Below are 24,541 nucleotides of genomic sequence, written 5' to 3' on the forward strand. Positions count from 1 at the left end.
AAAGGGATGCAGTCTTATTCCCATTAGAGAAGTTACTGAAACAATTGAGCTCAGAAAAACAGACAGCTGAACTGACTTTGGCCACTAAAGTCACCACACAAAGGGAATAGGTCACTGCCATGCCACCCACAGAACGTGCGATTAACTGCAATATTGTAACTTAACTATTCTGAAGTTGTGTTTGAAGTACACTGATAGCATACACTGATTTCAGTGTTACTCCCTAAAAACACTTCCTGGTTTTAGATTCAGTTTCCGAGTTCTTTGTCGTGCAAGTCTACTTCTAAGAGCTAGATTTAGGGATTAGAGGGGTTAGATTAAGCAACAAAACACCGCATAAAAACACATGTCAAACTAAACAGCAACAATATAATAAGTAACACCATCTGTGTATTTTAGGGCTACTTAAGTTGGTTGTGAATCCAATTGTAAAAACAATGATGCATACATGACAATGTATAAAAATAAAAATAAAATTGTCTGGCCATTGCGATAATGGGCGGCAGTGGTCAGCACTGTTGCTTCATAGCACCAGGTTCCCAAATGTAATGCCCACTTGGGTTACTGTCTGTGCGGAGTATGCATGTTCTCCCCGTGTCTGCGTGGGTTTCCTCCCACAAGTCCCGAAAAACGTGCTGGGAGGTAATTTGGACATTGATTTCTCCCTCTTATGGACTGACCTCATTAACACTACACCCCTGTATGCTTCACCCAATGCCGGTATTTATGTAGTTACATTGTGTACCCTTGTGTTGCCCTATTATGTATTTTCTTTTATTTCCTTCCCATGCACTTAATGATCTGTTGAGCTGCTCGCAGAAAAACACTTTTCACTGTCCCTCGGTACACGTGACAATAAACAAAATCCAATCCTTTAGCGTACCCAAACAGACGCCAGAGTGTGGTGACTAGGGGCTTTTCACAGCAACTTCATTGCAGTGTTAACGTAAGCCTACTTGTGACAATAAAGGTTATCTCTGCTGGCAATTGCTCGATTTTTGTATTTCTGATCGCATTTTAAAAATCATTCCAAGAATCATGTAGGAAATCAGATCATGGCTGTTGCAAAGGACCAACTGGATATGGCAATAGGAGATAATTGCCGAGAGAAGAGACTTCATATACAGGTACAGTATCTCAAAACCAGGAACCTCGGGGTCAAATCAGAAGCTCTTTTCGTGTAAGAAATGGAGTTCCTGCTGCACTTTAATGAAATATTGGTGATAGAGAAGATGTTAATAATTTAACTATTTCTATATAATGTGGATTCATTACTCCTATTCTCAAAGGATTTTAGAAGGAAGATGTTTGGAGACTGCTTCTCCTGGCAGGGAAATCTAGAACATGGTATCATAGTATCAGAAGGGTTGACCGTTTAGGATTCAGAAGAGAAAATATTTCTTGGACAAGAAAGATTATTATAATAAATAGCTCTGTCCACTCTATCAAACCCTTTAATCATCTCATAAATAAACCCTAATTTAACCCTGGTCTGGTGAATTCACACCACACCCAATCTATCCTTCCCGAGGTGCAATGGGAAGAACTGAATCCAGAACTTCCATCCACCTGTTCCCTGGAGCAGTCACATACCTCCGTGTTTGTATAATATGTGCTCCATGTCGACCGCAACATGTCTTGGCCGCCAATGTCCCACATTAGGAAGTGAGTGTTCTTCACGACTATTTCCTCCACGTTGCTTCCAATCGTGGGTGATGTGTGAACCACCTCATTCATTAGGCTGTTAATAAAATCAAGCAGAGGGTTAGGATTTCACGGTGACACTATCCATTACACCCAGACTGGTAACTCAGATGTGTTTCTGAACATCCCAGATAAAGGATTACTTTCTAGTTATTAAAAATTTAGAGCACCCAACTATTTTTTTTTCCCCCCAATTAAGAGGCAATTTAGTGTAGCCAATTACCCTGCACATCTTTGGGTTGTGGGGGCGAGACTCAGGCAGACACATGGAGAATGTGCAAACTCCACACGGACAGTGAACCCGGGGCCGGGATCGAACACAGGTCCTCAGCACCATGAGGCTGCAGTGTCAACCACTGCGCCACCATGCCACCCTTAAAAGGATCGCTTGTAGCCTAGGGATTATACAGCACGGCAAACAATTTCAAACTGGCAGCAAAACGGCAACTGGTACAAACTGCTCAATCCATTCTGGACTGTCTGAAAATAACGGCAGCAGCTTTGCTCTAACCAAAACAAAATATCTCAAACTCTATACTAAAAATCTAGTAAACAGAATAGTTTCCATGTTATTGGACCGATAGCTATTACTCCAGCAAGGATTGTATGAAAGGGATCAAATTATTTGCAACTGAGAATCAACTTGTGCATACTTAAATTCCAGTGGACTAAACTGGAAGGGAAATGGCACAACACAGATATAGCTTGTAAAGTTACACAAGACATAGGAGCAGAATTAGGCCACTCAGCCCATTTGAGTCTGCTCTGCCATTCAATCATGGCTGATTTTCCTCATCCCCATTCTCCTCTATCCCCTTCAAACTAAATTTAGTAGATTTATCTAGTTTTATAGGGTCTATAAAGTGATCTAAAAATCAGACATTAGACCAAGTTAAACAGCAAAACCAAGTGGCAAAGCACATCTTGATCAGGCTGGTCAATTCCCCCCCCCCCCCCCTCCCCGATTTGATTGCTGGCACCAGAGCATTGAACTGTTCACCATGCCTGTCAACTTGTAGTTCTCTAGAAATTGCAGACGAATGTACAAGTCTTCCAACAAGGTTTCTACCAGAGCAAAAAGACCACTGCAAAAATTTACATTCTACTATGCATTCAAGGCGCCAGATAAATGTCAACTTTGCATTGTTTGGTGGAGTGACCTTATCCCAGTAACTGTACAAAAAAAAAAACAATTCCAACAAGTTCGCACACGAATAAACCCTCGGCCCAGTTAATTTGGCTTTGAGACCCATTTGCAGACGAGCGGAGTTGCAGCTTACAAAAAAGTTACTAAAAAGCAGCAATCTGGAGACTGAGAAACCATAAACGTACTCACAATTGATAAAGGATAGTTGTTTTCCCCGCATTGTCCAGTCCAACAATGATAACCTTGTGTTCTGAGAGGAGAAGAGAAGGAAAAACAAAACACACCCACCATGGTTAAACTTTGACTGCACCAAATCCTGGCTTCCAAGAGCAAAAGGACATGTTTCTAATCCTTCCCTACTAGAAATTGCAAGCAACCTGGACTACCTTAATATCTCAAAGTAAGAATCAAACAAAATGTACCATCCATCAATTAAACAAATACAGATAGTCAATGCTTTTTCTGTATAAATATTATTTGCAAAGCCAAATTTTTTTTTTCCTTCCAGCTGCAGTTTTGTACAGATCAACGACGATCGTATTGAATGGTGGACCGGGCTCGAGTGGCCTACTCCTGCTCCCAACACGTATGTGCAAAGTGAACCGGGTGGTTGTTGACTGCATTATCTGAACTAGGGCAAAAAGGAATTTACAGACTTTAAAAGACCTGGATTCGGCAAAGTTTTTTTAAAAATGGCCATGTACAGGGCAAGTACTGAACCTCAAGAAAAAGCTGCAGCAAAATGAAAAGCAAAATACTGCAGATGCTGGAAATCTGAAATCAAGAGTGATACAGATTCGAAACGTTAACCGTTTCTCTTTCTCTCTCTCTCTCTCTCTCTCTATGGACACTGCTGCCAGACTTGGGGTGTTTATTCAGCATTTTCTGTTTTTATAGCAAGGAATGGTTGGCAGGCTTAATAAGTTAGATGGCTAATGAGATGTGCCACATACAGACAGCTACCCGTGATGAGCCTGGCCTTCGAGGGCTGGATGGCGCTTCTAGCTGCGTCAAGGAAGCAACTGCAGAGAAATTATTTTTTATGACTCACATTTTCACCCCATTCCAGCCTCAAATGAACAGGTGGTACCGAGTTAAAATGAACTTCTATTCAAAACCCCAAAGCTGGTATTTCTTTTGTGTTTCGTTACAACTGTAACTGAGTCAGGGAGATGTGCATGTGGCTTTGCTAGTTAGCAGAAGCCACAAGCGGTTCTGCTGATACAGTAGTTTTGCTTCCTTCACACATGTTCACTTTTTCTGGTAGCTACAGACAACACCAAACTGCAGTGCAACACTGGGCCCGCTGAAACGAAAGGTCATTACCATCATTTGATGATTACTCTTCTGAGAGAGTGCATTAAATTAACATTTAGAATTATCAGCATGACAACTCATTATATTCTACTTTTTCCCAGTTCTCACTGGGACACATACCTCCCAGTGTTCCGGGACCTTGCTCTTGTGTCACTGTGTATACCGCTCCAGAGTAAGTGACAAGCTCAGATACCATTAATACCCACCACCCCTCCTCTGAATAACATGGGTGAGACTACCTCTGGAAACAGTGCGGACCAAAACCAGTGTCCCATTTGCTTAGTGAGTGGCCTTTACTTGGGGATTCTCACTTTTCTGTTAAGCTAGCCTTGAGCCAAACTAAAGGTCACCGCAACAAAAATGTAACTGGGGGCCAGAATGAAGTCGCACTGTGGTACTTTGAATGTAGCTGTGCTCGACTATATCGAAAACAGTAACATTTGATGAAGGAGACACTTGACAGTAAGAGCATGCAGTGTAACAATAGTTACGATACAACTAGGTGTTAGCCCAAGGCTCAGTGGGTTGCACTTTCACTACCAAAGCAAACATTTGCAGTTTCAAGACCCATTCTAGAAACCCAAGCATACAATTCTGAGCAAGATGTACAATTCTTAGCAAGATGTACAATTCTTAGCAAGATGTACAATTCTTAGCAAGATGTTCAGTGCAGTACTGAGGGAGTGCCACACTGTCAGAAATTATGTACTTTGGATGAGATGTCAAACCAAGACCGCCTTCTCGCCTCTTAGGCAAAGGATTCAGCAGCAATACTCGGACGGCAGGGAAACTCTTGCCTTGTTGCAGCCAATGTTAAATCAACATCAAAATCAGGTGGCCACTGCGGTTTATGGGAGCTGGCTGGGAACAAAGTGGCTGCTTTATTTGAAAATGAAAAATGAAAATCGCTTATTGTCACGAGTAGGCTTCAATGAAGTTACTGTGAAAAGCCCCTAGTCGCCACATTCCGGCACCTGTCCGGGGAGGCTGGTACCGGAATCGAACCGTGTTGCTGGCCTGCTTTAAAAACCAGCGATTTAGCTGAGTGAGCTAAACCAGCCCCTGTGAGCTAAACCATCCCCAGTGACAACCCTTCAAAAATAATTCAGTGGGTGGCGCAGTGGTTAGCACTGGAACTGCGGCGCCGAGGACCCGGGTTCGAATCCCGGCCCTGGGTCACTGTCAGTGTGGAATTTGCATGTTCTCCCCCACAACCCAAAGATGTGCAGGTTAGGTGGATTGGCCACGCTAAATCGCCCCTTAATTGGAAAAAATAATAATTGGGTACTCAAAATTTATAAAAAAAAAGAAATAATTTTCAGTGGCCATAAAGCCTTTGGGACGTCCCGTGCTGTGGAAAGGGGCTACATCACTTCAAACCTTTGTTTTTTTTTTCCTTCCTTTCAAACAGACCGCACCAGAGTGGATGAATCATTAATACCTGCAGTTCCCCACAGTTAGGTGTACAGCAGGACCATGGATGTGAAAAATCAATAACAGCGAGGGAAGGAGAAAGCCATCTGTGAAAGGTCACAGCTTGGGTTTGTGTTTCCAGGAGGGTCGTTTGCTTTGTGCCCACAGGCCATCTGTCACCAGGACAGAATTGCAAATAGTGAAGGCCGCAGAGGCACTGCTCCTGCAGCCCTGTTTGGGGATTCCATTCGGTACCGCGTGTCAAAGGAGGCTGCTGGCATTCAAACTGCAGCTGTCAGCAGTGTGTGTACAGACAGCCCAAACAAAACCCCACAGTGACAGCTGCTCCCTGCCCCCTACACACATGTATACACACTGCACAAAAAACTAAAACTTGACCTTTGTATGAAAGCTTGGCAGGTTAAAAAAAAAAGGGGAGTTACAATCTAATCCATTCAATTCAGTGTACACAGTTACAATCAACTTACTGAAATATGCCTTTCCCTTTGGACTCAACCCTAGAAACAATCACCTGTTCACAAAAAACGTGAAGACATTTCCCTGGCTGACAGCTGGCCCATCCCTCCCCCAGAGAGACACAGAGAACGGAGGCTGGGAATAACACACCTCTCCTCCAGGCAACAGGAAAATCCAGGTGCAGAACCAAAAACATGAATCACAAGTTAAATGTGTCTTCAGTTTATCTATGTTCAGTGTAGTTCTAAGGGCAGTCCTAAGCGAGTGCTGTATTATTTCAAGCACTGTTTTTGGGTGGAGGCCTTGAACTAAATAAAATGCTCACATCTTGCTAGTTCAGGTATATGGAGAAAAAGAAACCCGCGGCATCATTCTAAGACCAGGAGTCCGAGGCACATTAATTCCCCAACCAGGGTGGCATGCTGTGCAGTGGTTAGCACTGGGACTGCAGCGCTGAGGTCCCAGGTTCGATCCCAGCCCTGGGTCATTGTCCGTGTGGAGTTTGCACATTCTCCCCGTGTCTGCGTGGGTTTCACCCCCACGACCCAAAGATGTGCTGGATAGGTGGAATGGGTATGCTAAATTGCCCCTTAATTGGAGAAAAAATAATTGGCAACTCTAAATTTATATTTAAAAAAAAAAAATTCCCCAACCAAAAACTAGATTAGCAGGACTTTGATCTCATTTGACTTTGGGATTTTTGTGGTTTGCAAAGTGCCTGCCGTGTTTGCCCCAGCAGTGACACCTCAATAGTAATGCATTGATTGTAAAGTACTTTGGGACAATGCAAATACAAATGGTGCTGGAAAAACACTTACTCGTTCTCCTTCTCAATGTTTTCACTTTAGGGAATGGTCGGGTACAACCCCAAAGGGTCTGGCTGCAAACCAGGTTCCGTGCAACGTTCAGTGATCCCAGCCATGAAAACAGCAAGTATGCACCAACTGGACTCCGCAACAGGAAGAGGGAAGGCAGGACTCCCTCGCCTGTTGCCTTGATCGGAAAACAGTGGAAATGCGAGGATCCACCATGACAAGGTCTTTTATACGTCCAGATACCTCGACACTCAGTCTGGATAGGTGCATGAAAAGTGGCCAGTCAGGTGAAGTACACTGTGGTCATGAAGCTGTACACTAGAACAAGTTGATACTTTCAGGAAGGAGGAGATAGCTGTACCACCCCCCTAACAAATTGACAATGGGCATAGTAATATATATTTAATATAATTAAGCATTAAATGTTTTTAAAAGAGTTAATCAATTTTGACACAGATGTAAAAGGATAGTCGGGTCAATGACCCTTGGTCAAATAGGGTGGGTTTTATGAAGTGGCTGATCAAGGTGGGAGAGGTGTAGGGAGGAAATTTCAGAGCTTAGGGCAGGCAGAGCTATGAATGGTGTAACAAATATATACTTTGGGGGGTGGGGGCACTGGGGAACTGCAAGGTTGGAGGGGATTATGCAAAGTAAAATCACGTAGCAAAACCAGTAGCACAAAACTAAAACCAGACTGTGTAATATTAACAGGCATTACATTGGGCCAGGATGAGCAAATACATCTGTCAGGAAAAATGCTGGATGTCTCGGATGTCCCAACAGTGAAAATCCTGGGTCTGGTAACAGTCACAGAAAGGATCATTCGAGTCAATGGGTCAGCTCCCTGGGGATTTTACTGTTGGTTGATTAACATTTCAGTGCACTCCAGCTGTACACAAAAGAGTTCAGAGACTAATACCCTTGGGCAGGGGCGAACTACAAGCACCTGGGCCTCAATCCTCCATCTAGCAACTCACATCTTGAAGCCTATAGAGATTAAAATGAGCATTTTTTTTGCAGTTTACAAGAGATCTACGAGGGCAGTGCCTCTGCCTCAAGCCAGGATACCACTGATTGAAGAGAGCACGAGAGGGGATGAGAAAGTAAATCTGAATTGGCTGCTTGGGTTTTAATAGCGCAAAAATCTTAGGGGGAGAGAAATATATGGTACTGCTGGTCATAAAGTGAGATTTTAATCCAGTTTGGAGTGGGCAAGGGCACTGAACCAGAAAGTCGACAAATTGGTTAACTTCACTAACTGCAAGTTTGCTAATTGATAACTTCACTAACTGCAGGGATGGCTGGAGTGAAGCAGCCGAGTGCAAAGTTCGCACTGACAATAGGCAGCTTTCAAAACCAATGGCTGGATTGCTGATTTTCACACGGCTCCTGGCTTATAATTAAGTAAAAAACTGGAAATGACGGTGGTGCATTGGCTAGCACTGTTGCCTACAGCACTGAGGAACTGAGTTTGACCCCAGCCCCAGGTCACTGTCCAGATATGGACATTCGCCCAGTGTCTGTGTGGGTCTCACTCCCACAACCCAAAGATGTGCAGGTTAGATGGATTGGCCACGCTAAATTGCCCCTTAATTGGGCACTCTTAAATTTATTTATTTTTTTAAATTTAAAAGGCTGGATGCAAAGAGCAAAAGATTGTTCGATTCTCCAGCATTGGCAATCACCCTAAACTTCAAATTAAACATTTATATCGTTCTATTATTAGAAAGATAATTAAAAAGTATTTCTATTGGCTTAAATAGCACACTGATGGAACTAACACTAAGTTTAATATTCACAGCAGGAACAGCATATACAAGTTGCAGCAACAAATCACTGAAATACTCAGTTGCTGAAACTTCCTGAAGGCCGCCTTGGGAGAACGCTTACCCGGAGATCAGAGGCCGAATGCCCTTGACTGCTGAAGTGTTCCGACTGGAAGGGAACATTCCTGCCTGATGATTGTCATGCGATGTCCGTTCATTTGTTGTCACAGCATCTGCATGGTCTCGCCAATGTACCACGCTTCGGGATATCCTTTCCTGCAGCGTATGAGGTAGACTACATTGGCCGAGTCGCACGACTATGCACCGTGTACCTGGTGTGTGGTGTTCCCACGTGTAATGGTGGTATCCATGTCGATGATCTGGCACGTCTTGTAGAGATTGCCATGGCAGGGTTGTGTGGTGTTGTGGTCGCTGTTCTGAAGGCTGGGTAGTTTGCTGCAAACAATGGTTTGTTTGAGGTTGCGCGGTTGTTTGAAGGCAAGTAGTGGGGGGTGTGGGGATGACCTTGGAAAAATGTTCATCTTCATTGATGACGTGTTGGAGGCTGCAAAGAAGTTGTCGTAGTTTCTCCGCTCGTCGTCCAGTACTTTCCCGGAGCAGAGAAACTACAACATCTTCTTCGCAGCCTCCAACACATCATCGAAGATGAACATCGTGCCACGGTCATCCCCACACCACTTGCCTTCAAACAACTCCAGGCACGTGTTCTCAAAGGCGGCCTTCAGGATGTACGACAACGCAGAATCACTGAGCAGAAACGTATAGCCAAGTTCCATACACATTAATATGGCCTCAACTGGGACCTGGGATTCATGTTGCATTACATACATCCCCCACCATCTTGCAAGATCCTATCAACTGTCCTGGCTTGAGACAATTCATACCTCTTTAACCTGGGGTTACCCCTATCTCTGGATCTGTAAAGATTTAATTACCTGCAAATACTCACATTCTAAGCATTGTCTGGCATCATTAAATTTGTCTACATATACACACATGTTTCTGGAACATACCTCTTCATTCACCTGAAGAAGGAGCAGTGCTCCAAAAGCTAGTGTTTGAAACAAATATGTTGGACTTTAACCTGGTGTTGCAAGACTGCTTCCTAAAATAAAATCTATAGACAACCAAATCAAAATGCAACCATTTTCATCAGTGCTAAATCATTTCCAGTTGACAACTACAATGGGGAAAGCAGCAAGCCTGGGTCACAATTCTCTATTTGAGTGACAGTATCTCAGCACCCCCCCCCCCCCCCCCCCCCCAAGTCAAACATAAAGATACTCTCAGCCCAACAGCAAATAGATGGGGAGCCAAATATGCTCTGCACAAAAATCAAGATCGGGGAGCTGCAATCAACTTCAGACATGTGCATAAAATTTGGGTCAAGAATCAAACGCTGCCCCCAACAGTAAATCTGTAAGCAGCTTCACTGAGAAAGGCACTTTTGTATCAATGGATTATATTATTCCAACTCATGCAGAGAAACATCAGAATTAACACATTCAGGTATGCCCAACGGTCTATATTTGGATTGGAAAATCCAGATTGAGTCATACAGAATACGCCTCGGGACATTAGGCACCATATAAATACAAGCTAGCCTCAAATGTACAATCCTTGCCTAAAAGCACAGGTCTGCTTTTAGTTTGTATACTCAGGTTTTGATTTTTGACTGATCAAAGGCAGTTGGCATCCTTCCATCTGCAAGAAATGCTGGGTTAGGAGAATAGGAGTTAATAGGAGTAGGCCATCCAGCCCCTCAAGCCTGCTTTCCATTTAACTAGATCATGAATAGTCTTCTACCTCAAACACCATTTTCCTGCATTATTCCCACATCTCATGCAGTCACTGGTATCTAGAAATCTATCAACTGCTGCTTTGAACAAACTCAATGATTGAGCCTCCCTGGCCCTCTGGGAACAAGGTTCTAAAGATTCACCACTGTCAGACCGAAAATGGCCTACCTCTTATTCTGAGACTGCTCCCACCCCCCACCAATCAGGGGAAACATCCTTCCTACACCTACCTTGTCAAGCCTGGATGAATGTTGTACACTTCAATGAGGTCACCTTTCCAAACCAGGCTGAGCCAACCTTGCACACAATACCCAAGGTGCAGTCTCGCCAAAGCTTTATACAGCTGCTGCAAGACTTCCTTACTCCAGTGTTCACATCCCTTTGCAATAAAAACTAACATACAACTTCCCGATTGTTGCGCCTACGTGTTAGCTTTGTGACTCAAACAAGAACATCCAAGTCCCTTTGAACATCAACCCAATCTCTCACCATTTAAAAAAAGCACTCTTTTCCAGCAAAGTGGAAAACCTCCAAATTTCTCCACCTCGTGTTCCATCAACCATGATGTAGCCCACATAGCCCGTCTAAATCTCCTCTAAGCCTCTGTATCCTCCTCACAACTTACTTTCCCCAAGTTCTGTGTCACCAGCTAACTTGGAAATATTACATTCAGTCCCCACATCCAAACCATTGATATGGATTGTAAATAACTGGGGCCCCAAGGCTTGCCAGCTGTGAATGATCCATTTATCCCTACCTGTTAACCAATCCTCAGTCAATGCCCCCAATCCTGCAATTGTTTACTAACCCTCTTGTGTGGGACCTTAAACAAAAGCCTTCTGAAAAATCCAAATACACCGCATCCACTGGTTCTCCCTCATTTATCCTGCTTGTAACATCTTCAGAAAACTCCAATTAGCTTAGTTAAACATGATTTCTCTTCCATAAATCCTTGTTGTATCTGCCAATCCTACCATTGCTGAATTTGTAAAATGTTCTCAATCCTCAGGTGTACAATTATTTTTGGGCAACTTTTTCAGCCTTTTCCTTGGATTCCCTTTGAATCCGAAGATGTGCAAGTTAGGCGGATTGGACATGCGGAATTGCCCCTTAGGTGTCCAAAAGGTTAGGTGGGGTGATTGGGACAGGGTGGAGGCACAGGCTTAAGTAAGGTGCTCTTTCCAGGGGCTGGTGCAGACTCGATGGGCCAAATGGCCTCTTTCTGCACCGTAAATTCGATGATTCAGTGGAATCTTTAATTTCTGGTTGGACCACTTTTCCTGCTTTGTAAATTTGTGTAAGCCATGTATTATTTTAAATACTAGCCATTGCTCGTTATATTACTTTAGTTTCATTCCCAATCTATCTCAAGTCAACCTGCCCTCATACAGTCATTGTTTCCCTTAGTTTTTAAAGGGCCCCAGTTTTGGAATACAAACATATGAACAAGGAGCAGGAGCAGGCCATTCAGCCCCTTGAGCCAGCTCTACCATTTAAGATCATGGCCGATTTGATAGTAACGTCAAATCTGCATCCTGCCTACACACCCCATTGCTTACCAAGAAACTAACCAAGTCAGCCTTATAAATATTCAGATACTCTGCTTCCACCATTTCAGGAACTTCACACTGTTCCAGAAACCATACACATGCCAATATTAGTCCTTCTCAGAATCAATGTTGATTAGATGTCTATGTAGATTGAAGTTCCCCATGATTGCGGTATTATTCTTTGTAACATTTTTCCATTTATACCCTGCCCTACATTACCACTACTAATTTGTGGCTGACAAACAACTTCAATTGAAGTTTGCTGCCCCTCGCTGTTTTAGCTCCAAATAGATTCTGCATCTTCACCCTCTGATCCAAGATCCTCTCTCAATGTACCAATACCATCCTATTAACTGTGCCACCCCAAATGCTGAAACTCTTGGCTCCCAGCCTTGGTCACCCTGCAGCCGCATCTCTATAATGGCAAATGTATCAAACCAGTTAATCTATTTGTGCCATCAATTAACCAGAACGCATGTAGCATTTTCTTTTTCAAAAAAAGTAAAGGGCAGCATGGTGGCACAGTGGTTAGCATTGCTGCCTCATTGTGCCGAAGTCCCAGGTTCGATCCAGGCTCTGGGCCACTGTCCGTGTGGAGTTTGCACCTTCTCCCCGTGTTTGCGTGTTTCGTCCCCACAATCCAAAAATATGCAGGGTAGGTCGATTGGCTACAGTAAATTGCCCCTTAATTGGAAAAAATGAATAGGGTACTCCAAATTTTTTTAAAATTATAAATTTAGAGTACCCAATTCACTTTTTCCAATTAAGGGGCAATTTAGCGTGGCCAATCCACCTAATCTGCACATCTTTGGGGGGTTGTGGGGGCGTTTTGCACAAACACGGGGAGAATGTGCAAACTCCACACGGACAGTGACCCAGAGCCAGGTTCGAACCTGGGACTTCGGCACAATGAGGCAGCAATGCGCCACCGTGCTGCCGCATGCAGCCTTTTCACCACGTTACAATGTCTTAGTCTTATCATTTTCATAATCCCCAAACTTAATGCAGCCTCAGCTTGTTCAGATGAATTTCTGAACGTGCCAATTCTGAAAAGGCGAAGTCTGCTACAAGTGAGGTTGACCTCACCAATGGAGCAGGATGATCACTGCTCATTTAGTTTGTAAGGCAGGATTCTGCTTTAGAGTATCTGAAACCTCTCTGCCGTCAAATGATATCACCAACAGAGTTTCGCCACTTTTCATGATTGACGTTGGGGACTTTCAGATCTCTTCACAGCATCCTTGACTCAACTTTGGACACCCTGCCGGTCCCTTTGTCACATCCCTGTATATTACATCCTTGGCAATGTTTTGCACCATCCATCCTGTGCACATGCCCAAGCCAGCAACACATCCATTGCTTGATCAGTTCCAGCATGCCTGGCAAGGACCGCTTCCTTGCTGACTTGGTCTTTCCACGTGAAGCTAAGAGTGTGTCAGCCACCAGAGATGGAAGTCAAGAAGACTTTTTTCCTTCTTTGGTAGATTTTAGGTTGTCCAGGCTTTGCTGCCACACAGGGTTGTGCTGAGGATGCAGGCCTTGTAGACAAGCATGGTGGTCCTGCATGTCAATTTGTGTTTTTTTTTAATTTAGGAGTAGCCAATTCATTTTTTCCAATTAAAAGGCAATTTAGTGTGGCCAATCCACCTAGCCTGCACATCTTTTTGGGTTGTGGGGGCAAAACCCACGTAAACACGAGGAGAATGTGCAAACTCCACACGGACAGTGACCCAGAGCCAGGATTGAACCTGGGACCTCGGCGCTGTGAGGCAGCAGTGCTAACCACTGTGCCACCATGCTGCCTAGTTTGTGTTTTTCCAAGCTCGTTTGTTAATTAGCCAAAGCTTTTACTTAATACTTGTATTTATAGGGCAGCACAGTGGCACAGTGGTTAGCATTGCTGCCTACGGCACTGAGGACCCGGGTTCGAATCCCGGCCCTGGGTCACTGTCTGTGTGGAGTTTGCACATTCGCCCCATGTCTGCGTGGGTTTCACCCCCACAACCCAAAGGTGTGCAGGATAGGTAGATTGGCCACGCTAAATTGCCCCCTAATTGGAAAAAATAATTGGGTACTCTAAATGTATAAAAAATAAAAAAAATACTTGTATTTATATTGCGCCTCTCTCGACTCCAGGATGTTGCAAGGTGCTTTACCACCGGTGAAGTACTTTGTGAATGAGCAGAATTCACTCATCTATTCATTTATCACCAGCACACATCACCGCCTTTGACGTCAGTTAAATGTTGCTCGTCAAGCTGGTGGACAGAAGAATGATGAGGCACCCTGTAACCTGCCTATTTTCCTTGCTGGAACAAAGCGTCCCTGGTTGTAATTGAATTTCTGTCTGTAGTGGATTGCACTCAGGATTCTGCCTTCATCCACTGCGCTACACCACCCCTCAGACCCATTGGCTCCAGGCAAAGAAAACCTAATGAACAGTGAAACACATGTTTGGTGCAACCAGGTTTGGTGTTTGGGGAATGATTTTAGTTGTCCCCATTATCCTCAAGGTTCTGAGCAGATCCAAGCTATTTTTGTTTTTAAATATGAAGCTATACCGCTGTAAAAGGAACAATTTGACTTTTAATCTACCAAATACAAGCAGTAACGAAGCTTGCCTACGGCAGGGGATTTGAAGGGTGGAACAGTGCAGAAAATTGGCAGCACAACTAGACAGCAGCTTCTGTGCCAAGCAGCTAATCAGTGGCAGTATGAAATCCACTGTTGAGGTGGCACCAGGGATCTGTGTGAAGAAGCTGTACACTGGGAGTCAAAGTGATTCCTTCAGCACTGTTCACCTCCCTGAAGCAGTGCAGCCGAAGCATTCACACCTACACTGGGTGAAGATCATTAATTGGTGTGTGTGTGGTGCTGTCCAAATAATTCCATAACTAGCAACAGTCCTGCTCATCAAACTTCTGGAAACAAGACACCTATCGGACAGGACAAGTTATTAAATGTAGGCTGACTTACAAGCAAAGCTTTGAATGAATTTATGTTTATGGCAAGTGGAAGATGAGATGCTGGGCTGAATCAAGTGATGAATCCCTTGGAAATTCTAAGGGCCAGTTAAAGGGACCTGGGCCCAGAAGATTTTTTTTAAATTTAAAGTACACAATTCCTTTTTTCCCCCAATTAAGGGGCAATTTAGGGTCATCAATTCACCTAGAGCCTGCACATCTTTGGACTGTGGGAGGGCCCAGAAGATCCCAAGTTCAGCATAACTCAGGATACCAGAGACTCTCCCAAACCTGGTTGCACCAAACATATGTTTCACTGTTCATTAGGTTTCCTTTGTCTGGAGTCAGTGGGTCTGAGAGGTGGTGGCTGGAAGCAGAACCCAAATTGCAAACCACTACGTACAGAAATCAACTACAACCAGAGCCTTCTTGTTCCAGGGAGGAAAGACCTTGCAAGTTACAGGGTGGCTTACTATTCTTCTGCCCAGCAACATTTGACTGTTGATGTCCATGTTGGAATGAATAGAAGAGAGAATATTGCTCATTCACAAATACATCACAACAGTGAGGCCACAAAGTACTTCCTGGCTGTAAAGCACCTTGCAACATCCTAGAGTTGAGAGCGAAGTTCCATCAATACAAGCCCCAAATAAAAGCTGGAATTCAGCCCATAGCCATCCGATCATGGCCGATACGTTTATCCCTATTCTCCTGCCTTTCCCCTGTAACCCCCGATCCCCTTTGTTACAGGTCTTTCTGGGCACTCTGCAGAGTGGTAGTAATTTCAAGAGATGGAGGAAAGCAAGATAGAACAAGTCCCCATCCCAATATTAAAGATTGAGAGCAGTCATTCTTCTAATGCATGCAATAAAGGATGGGATGGTAGGAAGTATGCAGAGAACTTTAGTAATTTCTACAGAGATTGTAGAATAATTGTAATGTTGCAGGAATCATTACTGCCAAAATCCTGACATTTATCTCTACATCGATAGTAGTGTACAAGTTACAACCCTGTCATTCCCAGATGATCCACAGGTTTCTGAAATACACCAGAATTCTTGGGGTGACTTTGCTTACCCATGGCTTCCTGGCAGATCAGTGGGCTATGCTTTAGTGCAGGGGTAGGCAAACTTTTCCGTGCAAGGGCCACATTCAGAAATTCACAATTTTAAAGGGCCGCATACTATATTAAGTAAAATAATTACTTCACCCGGTTATGATTGTGGGCGCTTCATATAGAACATAGAACAGTACAGCGCAGAACAGGCCCTTCGGCCCTCAATGTTGTGCCGAGCAATGATCACCCTACTCAAGTCAACGTAGCCACCCTATACCAGTAAGTAACCCAAGAGCCTCCCCCATTAACCTTAAAAAAAAAAATAATTTTTTTAAATAATTTTTTTTTAAAATAATTTTTTTTTTTTTTTTTAAATGACTTGGTGGGCCACATAAAGACCTTTGGCGGGCCGCATGCGGCCCGCGGGCCGTAGTTTGCCACCCCTGCTTTAGTGCGAGACCAGATTCACACTTTAACGATTGTCACATAACGGTGCTAAATTTATTTTTGGAATGAAGAACATGGGCATTCCTGCCTGCTCAAACAGGTGTAGGATGTACTGGATTAGAAAGACAAAGGATCTAAATTTTCAGATGCCGACAGACCTGCTGTGTACTCCCAGGTTTCTTTCTCCCAACCACTCCCCGCACAGTGTGACAAAGCCTCATTAAAAGATCACGGTACAAATAAAAGCTACAAAATGGATTTTCAACAGGAAATAACTTGGTTGCTGTAGAAATTATAGATGAAGGGAATGTTCAAGGCTGGAACAGTTTACAAATCAGGCCGCCTGTTAATTAATAGTGTGGAGGCTATGGCACCAGGCTAGCACGCCAGATGCCAAGAGTTAAAATTCCACCCTGTCAAACTGAAATTAAATTCAATAAAGTCTGGTTGCTTGTGACCAACGAACCATGAAAGCTGCTGCATTGCCCCTGCAAAACCTTCCTGAAAATGAAAGCTGAATTGCCCCTGCAAAACCTTCCTGATGAAACTTTCACTATGATATGACAAGGCAGCATGACCAGAAATGAAACAGACTTCTTTGAACTTAATTATATTGCAATCTTTAAAAAATATATATTTATAAATTTAGAGTGCCCAATTCATTCATTTTTCTCCAATTAAAGGGGCAATTTAGCATGGCTAATCCACCTTCCCTGCACATCATTGGGCTGTGGAGGAGAAAGCCAAGCAAACATGGGGAGAATGATATCACAATCTTTAATCCTTTTTGTATGAATGCCATCGCATATCAGGTGGTCAGCAGCCAATGCAAAAGAGAACCTTTGTGAAGCTGAGAATAGATGTTATTCTTGGGCCAAGGGTACAATCTGATCGCAGAGGTTAGATGCTATCTATAAGCCACTCAGGCTAGCAATTTAGGCTTGCTTAAAGCCCTCTATTCACAGGACTTCCCCATTCTTCACGGTTTCCAACAAAGTCCAGGCACACACCAGGCCACCACAGACACTCAATTTCAGCAAGAGTAGGATTTATTTTATACTCAGGGATGGTTCGACAGAGGATCACAATCTGCAGGCAGCTTCAGTGGAGTTTGGTCTGAGACACAAAACTGGTTTGTTGACAATTTAAAGAATCTCTCAGATTTGCATACAAGTGACAGCGGGATGGCTATGCCAAGATAAGCATCCATGGCAAACAGGACACAGGACATGTTCATGAGCAATCGGTGCGAGATCTACATCAAGATACATGCACGTCACTTATCAACGTGTACAGACGTCAGAGGAAAAAATCATTTTAAGTTCTCTCTCAACTGAAGGTAGACCAAAATCAACTTTCAAATGATTCTGGATTGATGTAAAGGAATGACCAAATGCAGTACAGAATAAGTGGTTATAGTCCTGTTGAAACCTTAACAATATTGCTCGTTGGATTCCACTGGTCTCATCTTGTTTGACTAAAAGATTACAACAGTGGACTTACAGCCTGGAATTGCACCTCAAGGTTAGCAGCCAATTTTAAAATCACCATAAGTGTTTAACTCAGTCCCCTCAAAGGGCAGTTTGGGAGAATCTATTACTTGAATGAACAACAAAAATGCCAACCAGTCATTTCTTATTCATGTTATTATGACAGGCATAACACCCTGCTTCATTTACATTGCAACTTGTTTGTTTCACATCACAACAGTAGTGCAATTAATGAAGACTTGAATTTATATCACACCTTATATACATCCCAAAGCACTTTAAAGCCAATGAAGTACTTTGAAGTGTAATCACTCTTGCAACATAGGAAATAATAATCTTTAATAGTGCCACAAGTAAGTTTACATTAACACTGCAATGAAGTTACTGTGAAAATCCCCTAGTCACCACACTGCGGTGCCTGTTCGGGTACACGGAGGGAGAATTCGGAATGTCCCATTGAGTTAACAACATGTCTTTCGGGATTGGAGGAAAATCGGAACACCCGGAGAAAACCCACGCAGACACGGGGAGAACGTGAAGGCTCTGCACAGACAGTGACCCAAGCCAGGAATCGAACCCAGGTCCATGGTGCTGTGAAGCAACAGTGCTAACCATTGTGCTACCATGCAGCAATTTGCACACAGCAAACTCCCACAAATAGCTCAGCGCATCGGATTCAATGGAATTGATTGAGAAAAAAAAAGTGACTGGGAGACCAGAGATAACTCTCCTGAACTGCCTCAAAATAATGTAACGGGATATCGAATGGCCAGCTGAGGGGGACAGAGCCTTGGATTACCATCACAGCTGAAAGATGTCCCCTCTGACAGTGCAGTTCATCCTCATGCTACACTGAAAAGTTGACCTAGGTTTTTGTGGAGCTGGACACCAACTGAGTAACAATTGAAAATATGTATGGGGTTGGACTGAAGCCTCCAGGAGTGAATTTCCACCCCAGAGGTTTATTCTCCACCCTGCCCAGAGACACAGTTTGCCAGCGGCAAAAAGGTATAAACTACAGCATGCATTCAGAAACAGAGCACTCAGCTCACAAAGGGCATCAGTGCCGTTTACGAATTGCTGGCAAACATTAATTGTACTCCCAAATTCCATTTTGAACTCTTCAAAACTCAGTGGGTTGTACTCAACTCAGAGTCAGAAGCTCAGAGTTCAAGCCCCACTCCAGCACAATCTACCATGTCACTCCTACGCTTTGCTGGGAGAATGCTCTACTGTCAGGAGGTCCTATCTTTCGAATGAGACAATAAACAGAGGCCAGTCTGCACTTGTCAGGTGGGTGTGAAAGACCCCACATATTTTACATTTTCCAGCATTGCACGCATTCGCTGTGTGAAAATTGCTGTGTTGCCCACATAAAAAACAGTGACTACACTTTAAAAAATACTTTAAAAAAATAAACCTTAAAAAGTACTTTAAAAAAAAAATTAAGTGCCCAATTCTTTTTTTCCCCCCCAATCAAGGGGTAATTTAGCATAGCCAATCCACCTACCCTGCACACCTTTGGGTGTGGGAGTGAGACCCAGGCAGACACAGGGAAAGTCCACATGGACAGTGACCAGGTTGAGATTGAACTCGGGTCCTCAGCACAATGAGGCAGCAATGCGAACCACTGTGCCGCCCTACTTCAAAAAGTACTTAATTGGCTACAAAACAAATTGTGACGTCCTGAGCTTTAGAAGTGCTTACGTATTTTTACACCACATCCCCCAAACCCTCTTGTGCGTTTTTACTGTAACTGTAATTTACTTCATTCAACCTACTGGACAGATTCGCAAAGCATGCAAGAAATGGTCATGCAGTTTATACATTTCTTTTGCCCCCCAATTAAGGGGCAATTTAGGCTGTCCAATCCACCTACCCTGACGTCTTCGGGCTGTGGGAGAGATCCACACAGACACAGGGAGAATGTACAAACTCCACATGGACAGTTACCCAGGCCTGGATCGAACCCAGGTTCTTGGTTCTGTGAGGCAGCAGTGCTAACCACTGCACCGCCCCCATGCACAATATACATTACAATACAATCTGGATCGTTTCTCCTTTCAACAGCACACTTGCTAGTGGACTTATGCAAAAAATAATATAACTTTCAACATACCAGTTTTAAACTGGTTAACAAACATTAAAATAGCACCAGGAATGCTATGTCAACAAATTCTCTACAAGAGGAAATTAAATCCCAGACAGATTTTTAAATGGGCAATTGAAACTGGAATATACAGCCTTTTGCAGTTAAACTGTCAAATATTAATATATTTAACTGGTGACAGCAGGTAGATTTTAACCAGAAGGAAAGCAGACAAACACACAAGGGAGCAAGGACTGGAAATCTATGCTGATGGGGACAGGTGAGGAGTGGGAGAAGGCTCATACACAGCACAAAAGTGAGTTGGGCCAAATTACCAGCATCTGTGCTGTAAATACCATGTAATATATGCACCAAGAAACTCAGCAGCAAGTCCACAGCATGCAGTTATACCAGAGGATCACTTCGAGTGGAATTTTGAGGATCTTCTTATATAATTAGAATGCTGGTCATTTTACACAGCCTTTGATTGCCTTGTGGTTTGGGGGGGGGGGGGCGGGGCAGCAATATTCCAAATTAAAAGGCAACATAACATCCTTCCCTCTCAAGTACCATTCAAAAGGAATACCAATTGGAGCTCTTCGTGAATAAGTTGGGTGATGGGCAGAATTGCCAAATCCCTCTAACTGGAGAGTGGGTGAAGACCTCATCCAGCAATAAATGAAAAAATGAAATGAAAATCGCTTATTGTCACAAATAGGCTTCAAAGGACGTTACTGTGAAAAGTCCCTCGTCGCCACATTCCGGCACCTGTTCAGGAAGGCTGGTACGGGAATTGAACTGTGCTGCTGGCCTGCTTTAAAAGCCAGCTGTTTAGCCCTGTGCTAAACCAGCCCCAGCTAATAACTTTCTCAACACAGCCAAAACTGCATAAAGTTTCAAACTTGTGTATTGATTTTAAACACCGCCACACGCCTCAACCCAGCTGAGCTGAAGACAGGCCTCCTTAAGCCATAACACAGACAGAATCCAGTGTAATACAAACCAGAGACAATACCCAGCTCCTATTGGGCAAGGAAGAGTCCACCATCTGCTCAGCCTATCCATGTGGGAAGAAAAATGCGCAGTGTCGATTAACAACAGGTTCGACCATCATCTCCCCCCCCCACCCTAATTTCTTCAATAAAACTGGATAAACTCATAGTGAACAGATTCACACTTGCATGATTCTGAAGAAGTTCTATAAAATAGTTTCTGGATTAAATGGGGCAAGCAGGGGAAAGTGAATCCAGAGAACCCCTACAGTGCATAAGGAAGCCATTCGGCCCATCAGGTCTGCACCGACCCTCTGAAAGAATAACGTATCATAGACCAAATTCTGCTCCCCCGCACCTACCCCCCCCCATCCTAACCGGGATACTAAAGTGAAATTTTGCCTGGCTAATCCACCTGACCAGCACATTTTTGAACTGTGGGAGGAAATTAGAGCACCCAGAGGAAATCTACGCAGACAAGGGGAGAACATACAAACTCCACACAGACAGACAACAAAGGCTGGAATCAAACCCAGGTCCCTGGCATGGTGAGGCAGCAGTGCTAACCACTGTGCCACCCATTTAGAGACAATGAATCTCTTCACTCAGCAAATTAATTATTCATTCAGTGAAGAGTTCTTACATTACAACAGTGAACTTCAAAGGATACCTCAAATTGACTAAAATCCTTTATGATGTCTTGAGGTAGTAAAGGTGCTATATAAATGCAAGTTCTTTCTTTGTGTCAAGATTTCTATAAAACAGTCAAATGTGTACCATTAATTCAAAACACTGCAGGTCGGTCTTTCAAACTTCTAATTGGACTAAGCACAGTTTACAATCAATTGTACTCTGGATTAGTGCGGCTTGATCCTCATGTTCTGACATTATGTGTGTTAGATGGTCTAATTGTAGATATATAACATATTAAATTATCTGAAGCTATTCCCAATATTACTTTTGGAAGGTTGAGTGGGAGGGCCAAGACAGAAAAAAAAAACTTGCATTTATATAGCACCTTTAATGACCAGATATTGTTCAAAGATACTTCAGAATCAATGAAGTGCGGTCACCATTCCAATACAGCAGCCAATTTGTGCGCAGCAAGCTCCCACAAACAACATAATGACCAGATAGTTTTGTGAAGCCAATTGAGAGATTGGACAAAACATCAGGGAAAACTGTCCTAACTCTTCACTGATATGGTGTGGCAAGAACATCTTCAATGGCAAAGCAGAGCCTTGGTTTAAGGTCTCATCTCAAAGATGGCACCTCTGGCCCTGCAGTGCTCCATCACGACAGCGCCCGTTTTGATTTCAAATCCTACAGTAAGGACTGGAAACCACATTCTCCCAACCCACGCCACCGACTGAGCCACAACAATCATTAAGGAGAATGAAACCCAAATTAAGAAAATCTGTTTCACACATCCTTGTCGGGCTTAATAGACAGAGTAAGTTTGCCTCAGTTTGAGAGGTGCCAGGTTTGTCCGAATGAATGGGTGCTTTATTATATCAAAACATATTTATCCCTCTCAGCAACCAACGGCCCATTGTCCGAATTACATCACAATAGCCATCCTCTTCAGTGCAGACACTGCCACACCACAGGAGCCAACAACAGGACCCCATTCTACAACATACGCTGACTGAACAAACTGACCCACCCAGGCCCAGCTTCTTCCCTATCCCCACTCCTGCACCAATTCTCACCTGCCAGCTGATCCATCAGTGTATTTGATGGCTTGCCACAAGTACACAGTTTGTAAAAGATAGCAATTTTAAAAATGAGGGGTTAACATCAAGTTACACAGAGAGCTCCAGACAGATAACATCCAGCTAGCAGACTCAGTAACCAAAACTAAAATGCTCGTTTGTCCACACCCAATATTAATCACACTTTACGTACAGGAGGCTGAAACCTTGACTCCCTACCCCCTCACACATTTTTGGCATTCTAAATTCCCAGGTAGTTATGACTCCACAGCCAACAATCCTCTACTTGGTGACAGAGCCAAACTATAATGTGCACAGGTACACAGTTTCTAGTTCTGATAAATGGGCATTAGTTTTAATTTTGTCCTTCACCCCCCCAGAGCTGATGGCTGGCCTGTAGGGTGTGCGAACAAGTTTTGTTATCGTTTAAACAAAATACTCCCCCCTACGGTTGTTCAATTGTTTCCAAAAAAAAGTTGATTCAGACATCTTAGAAGGGTACTCCTTATATAGAAAAAAATCTAAACTTACTGCAACCTCTCGAGTCTCAGATCTACATTTTTTTAAAAAAAAAGTAACAAGAATGAAGTTCCAAGGAATGGAGAAAGGGTTACATTGTATCCCGTTATGGAGGCTAGTCTGACACCACATCTGGATGGGTAACTCTCTGGGATTGGCAATGCCACCCATTCGGTGCCCCTTTCCCCATAGGATCAAAGTTATGCCAGCCACCAGAGATGAAAAAAAAAGTAAAGGCAGTAGCTTTTAAAAATAAAAGCCTCTGGGGTCCAGGGTCAGCACAGAAGCAGTCAACGTCCCCCACCCACCCACCAACCACACACACCCCGGGGGACAAAGGCGGGCGACGGATGGGGGCAACGCTTACCTTGGTTACAGAAAAGTCCGATCAGTTTGGCCAGGAACACCCCCATCTTCCGCCCCCCACCCCCCCCCCTCTCTCTCTCGGATCCACTGGAAAACAAGCCCCGGACAAAGAGGGAGATATAAAATAACGCAGACGCTGCAGAGATTGTTTCTTTTTTTGTTCTTGTTGCTCCTGTCCCACCAACTCTTCGAGGCCCACCGAGAGGAAAAACAGCTCAGTCCACCGGCCTCTATTTCAATCCAATGAGGGGGACAAGCGGCGGACGCCTTACCGGCCCAGGTTTGGGGGAGCCGGACGCAAGTTTCCAGAGGAAATAAAACTTCTTCGGGCTTTTGACAACAGAGTTAAAACGTGAGGAATAAGTGGTCGGCCTGGGCGGTTCGGTCCGGGGTGGAGTGGGGCCCTGGCCGTGCCTCCAGCTCACTGACAGCTTTCCCCCGTCCTCCGGCCACTCTCAGACGGTCACTGCTTGACTCCGGCTCGCCAGCCTCTATTTAAACCCTTCTGACCCCGCCCACCGGCCCCCTCCACCAATCACAACCAGCGCACGGCCCTCGTCATCAACAGACCCCCCACCCCCTCAGCGACCAGCTCAAAGCTCATTGGCTGTCTGTTTGTTTTGTACATATAAATTTCGAGTACCAAATTCATTTTTTCCAATTAAGGGGCAATTTAGCCTGGCCAATCCACCTAGCCTGTACATCTTTGGGTTGTGGGGGTAAAACCCACACAGACACGGGGAGAATGTGCAAACTCCACACGGACAGTGACCCAGAGCCGGGATTGAACCTGGGATCTCGGCGCCGTGAGACAGCAGTGCTACCGGTGCTCACCGGTAAATCACTAGATTCATTTGAATCCTTCTTGTGACAATAAGCGATTTTCATTTCATT

General features: G+C 44.0%; 1 protein-coding gene across 4 annotated transcripts in view; it reads right to left on the minus strand.

Annotated features, from left to right (window-relative positions):
* LOC119953968 (ADP-ribosylation factor-like protein 5B) overlaps positions 1–24,109 on the minus strand; it is a 33,296-nt gene extending 9,187 nt beyond the window's left edge. For 2 of the 4 annotated variants that reach the window (XM_038778695.1, XM_038778694.1), the window contains exons 1-3: positions 23,649–24,109; positions 3,041–3,101; positions 1,594–1,741 (exon numbers count right to left, since the gene is read on the minus strand). In XM_038778695.1, coding sequence (XP_038634623.1) covers positions 1,594–1,741; positions 3,041–3,101; positions 23,649–23,694 — 255 coding nt within the window. In that variant the 5' untranslated portion in view covers positions 23,695–24,109. Of the gene's footprint in view, positions 1–1,593; positions 1,742–3,040; positions 3,102–21,717; positions 21,802–23,648 lie in introns of those variants that run through there. The other 2 variants (XM_038778697.1, XM_038778696.1) reach the window with 2 other exon arrangements.
* Positions 24,110–24,541: the final 432 nt, after the last annotated feature.

Source organism: Scyliorhinus canicula, chromosome 19 (genome assembly GCF_902713615.1).
Source record: "Scyliorhinus canicula chromosome 19, sScyCan1.1, whole genome shotgun sequence".
Classification (NCBI taxonomy): Eukaryota; Metazoa; Chordata; class Chondrichthyes; order Carcharhiniformes; family Scyliorhinidae; genus Scyliorhinus; species Scyliorhinus canicula.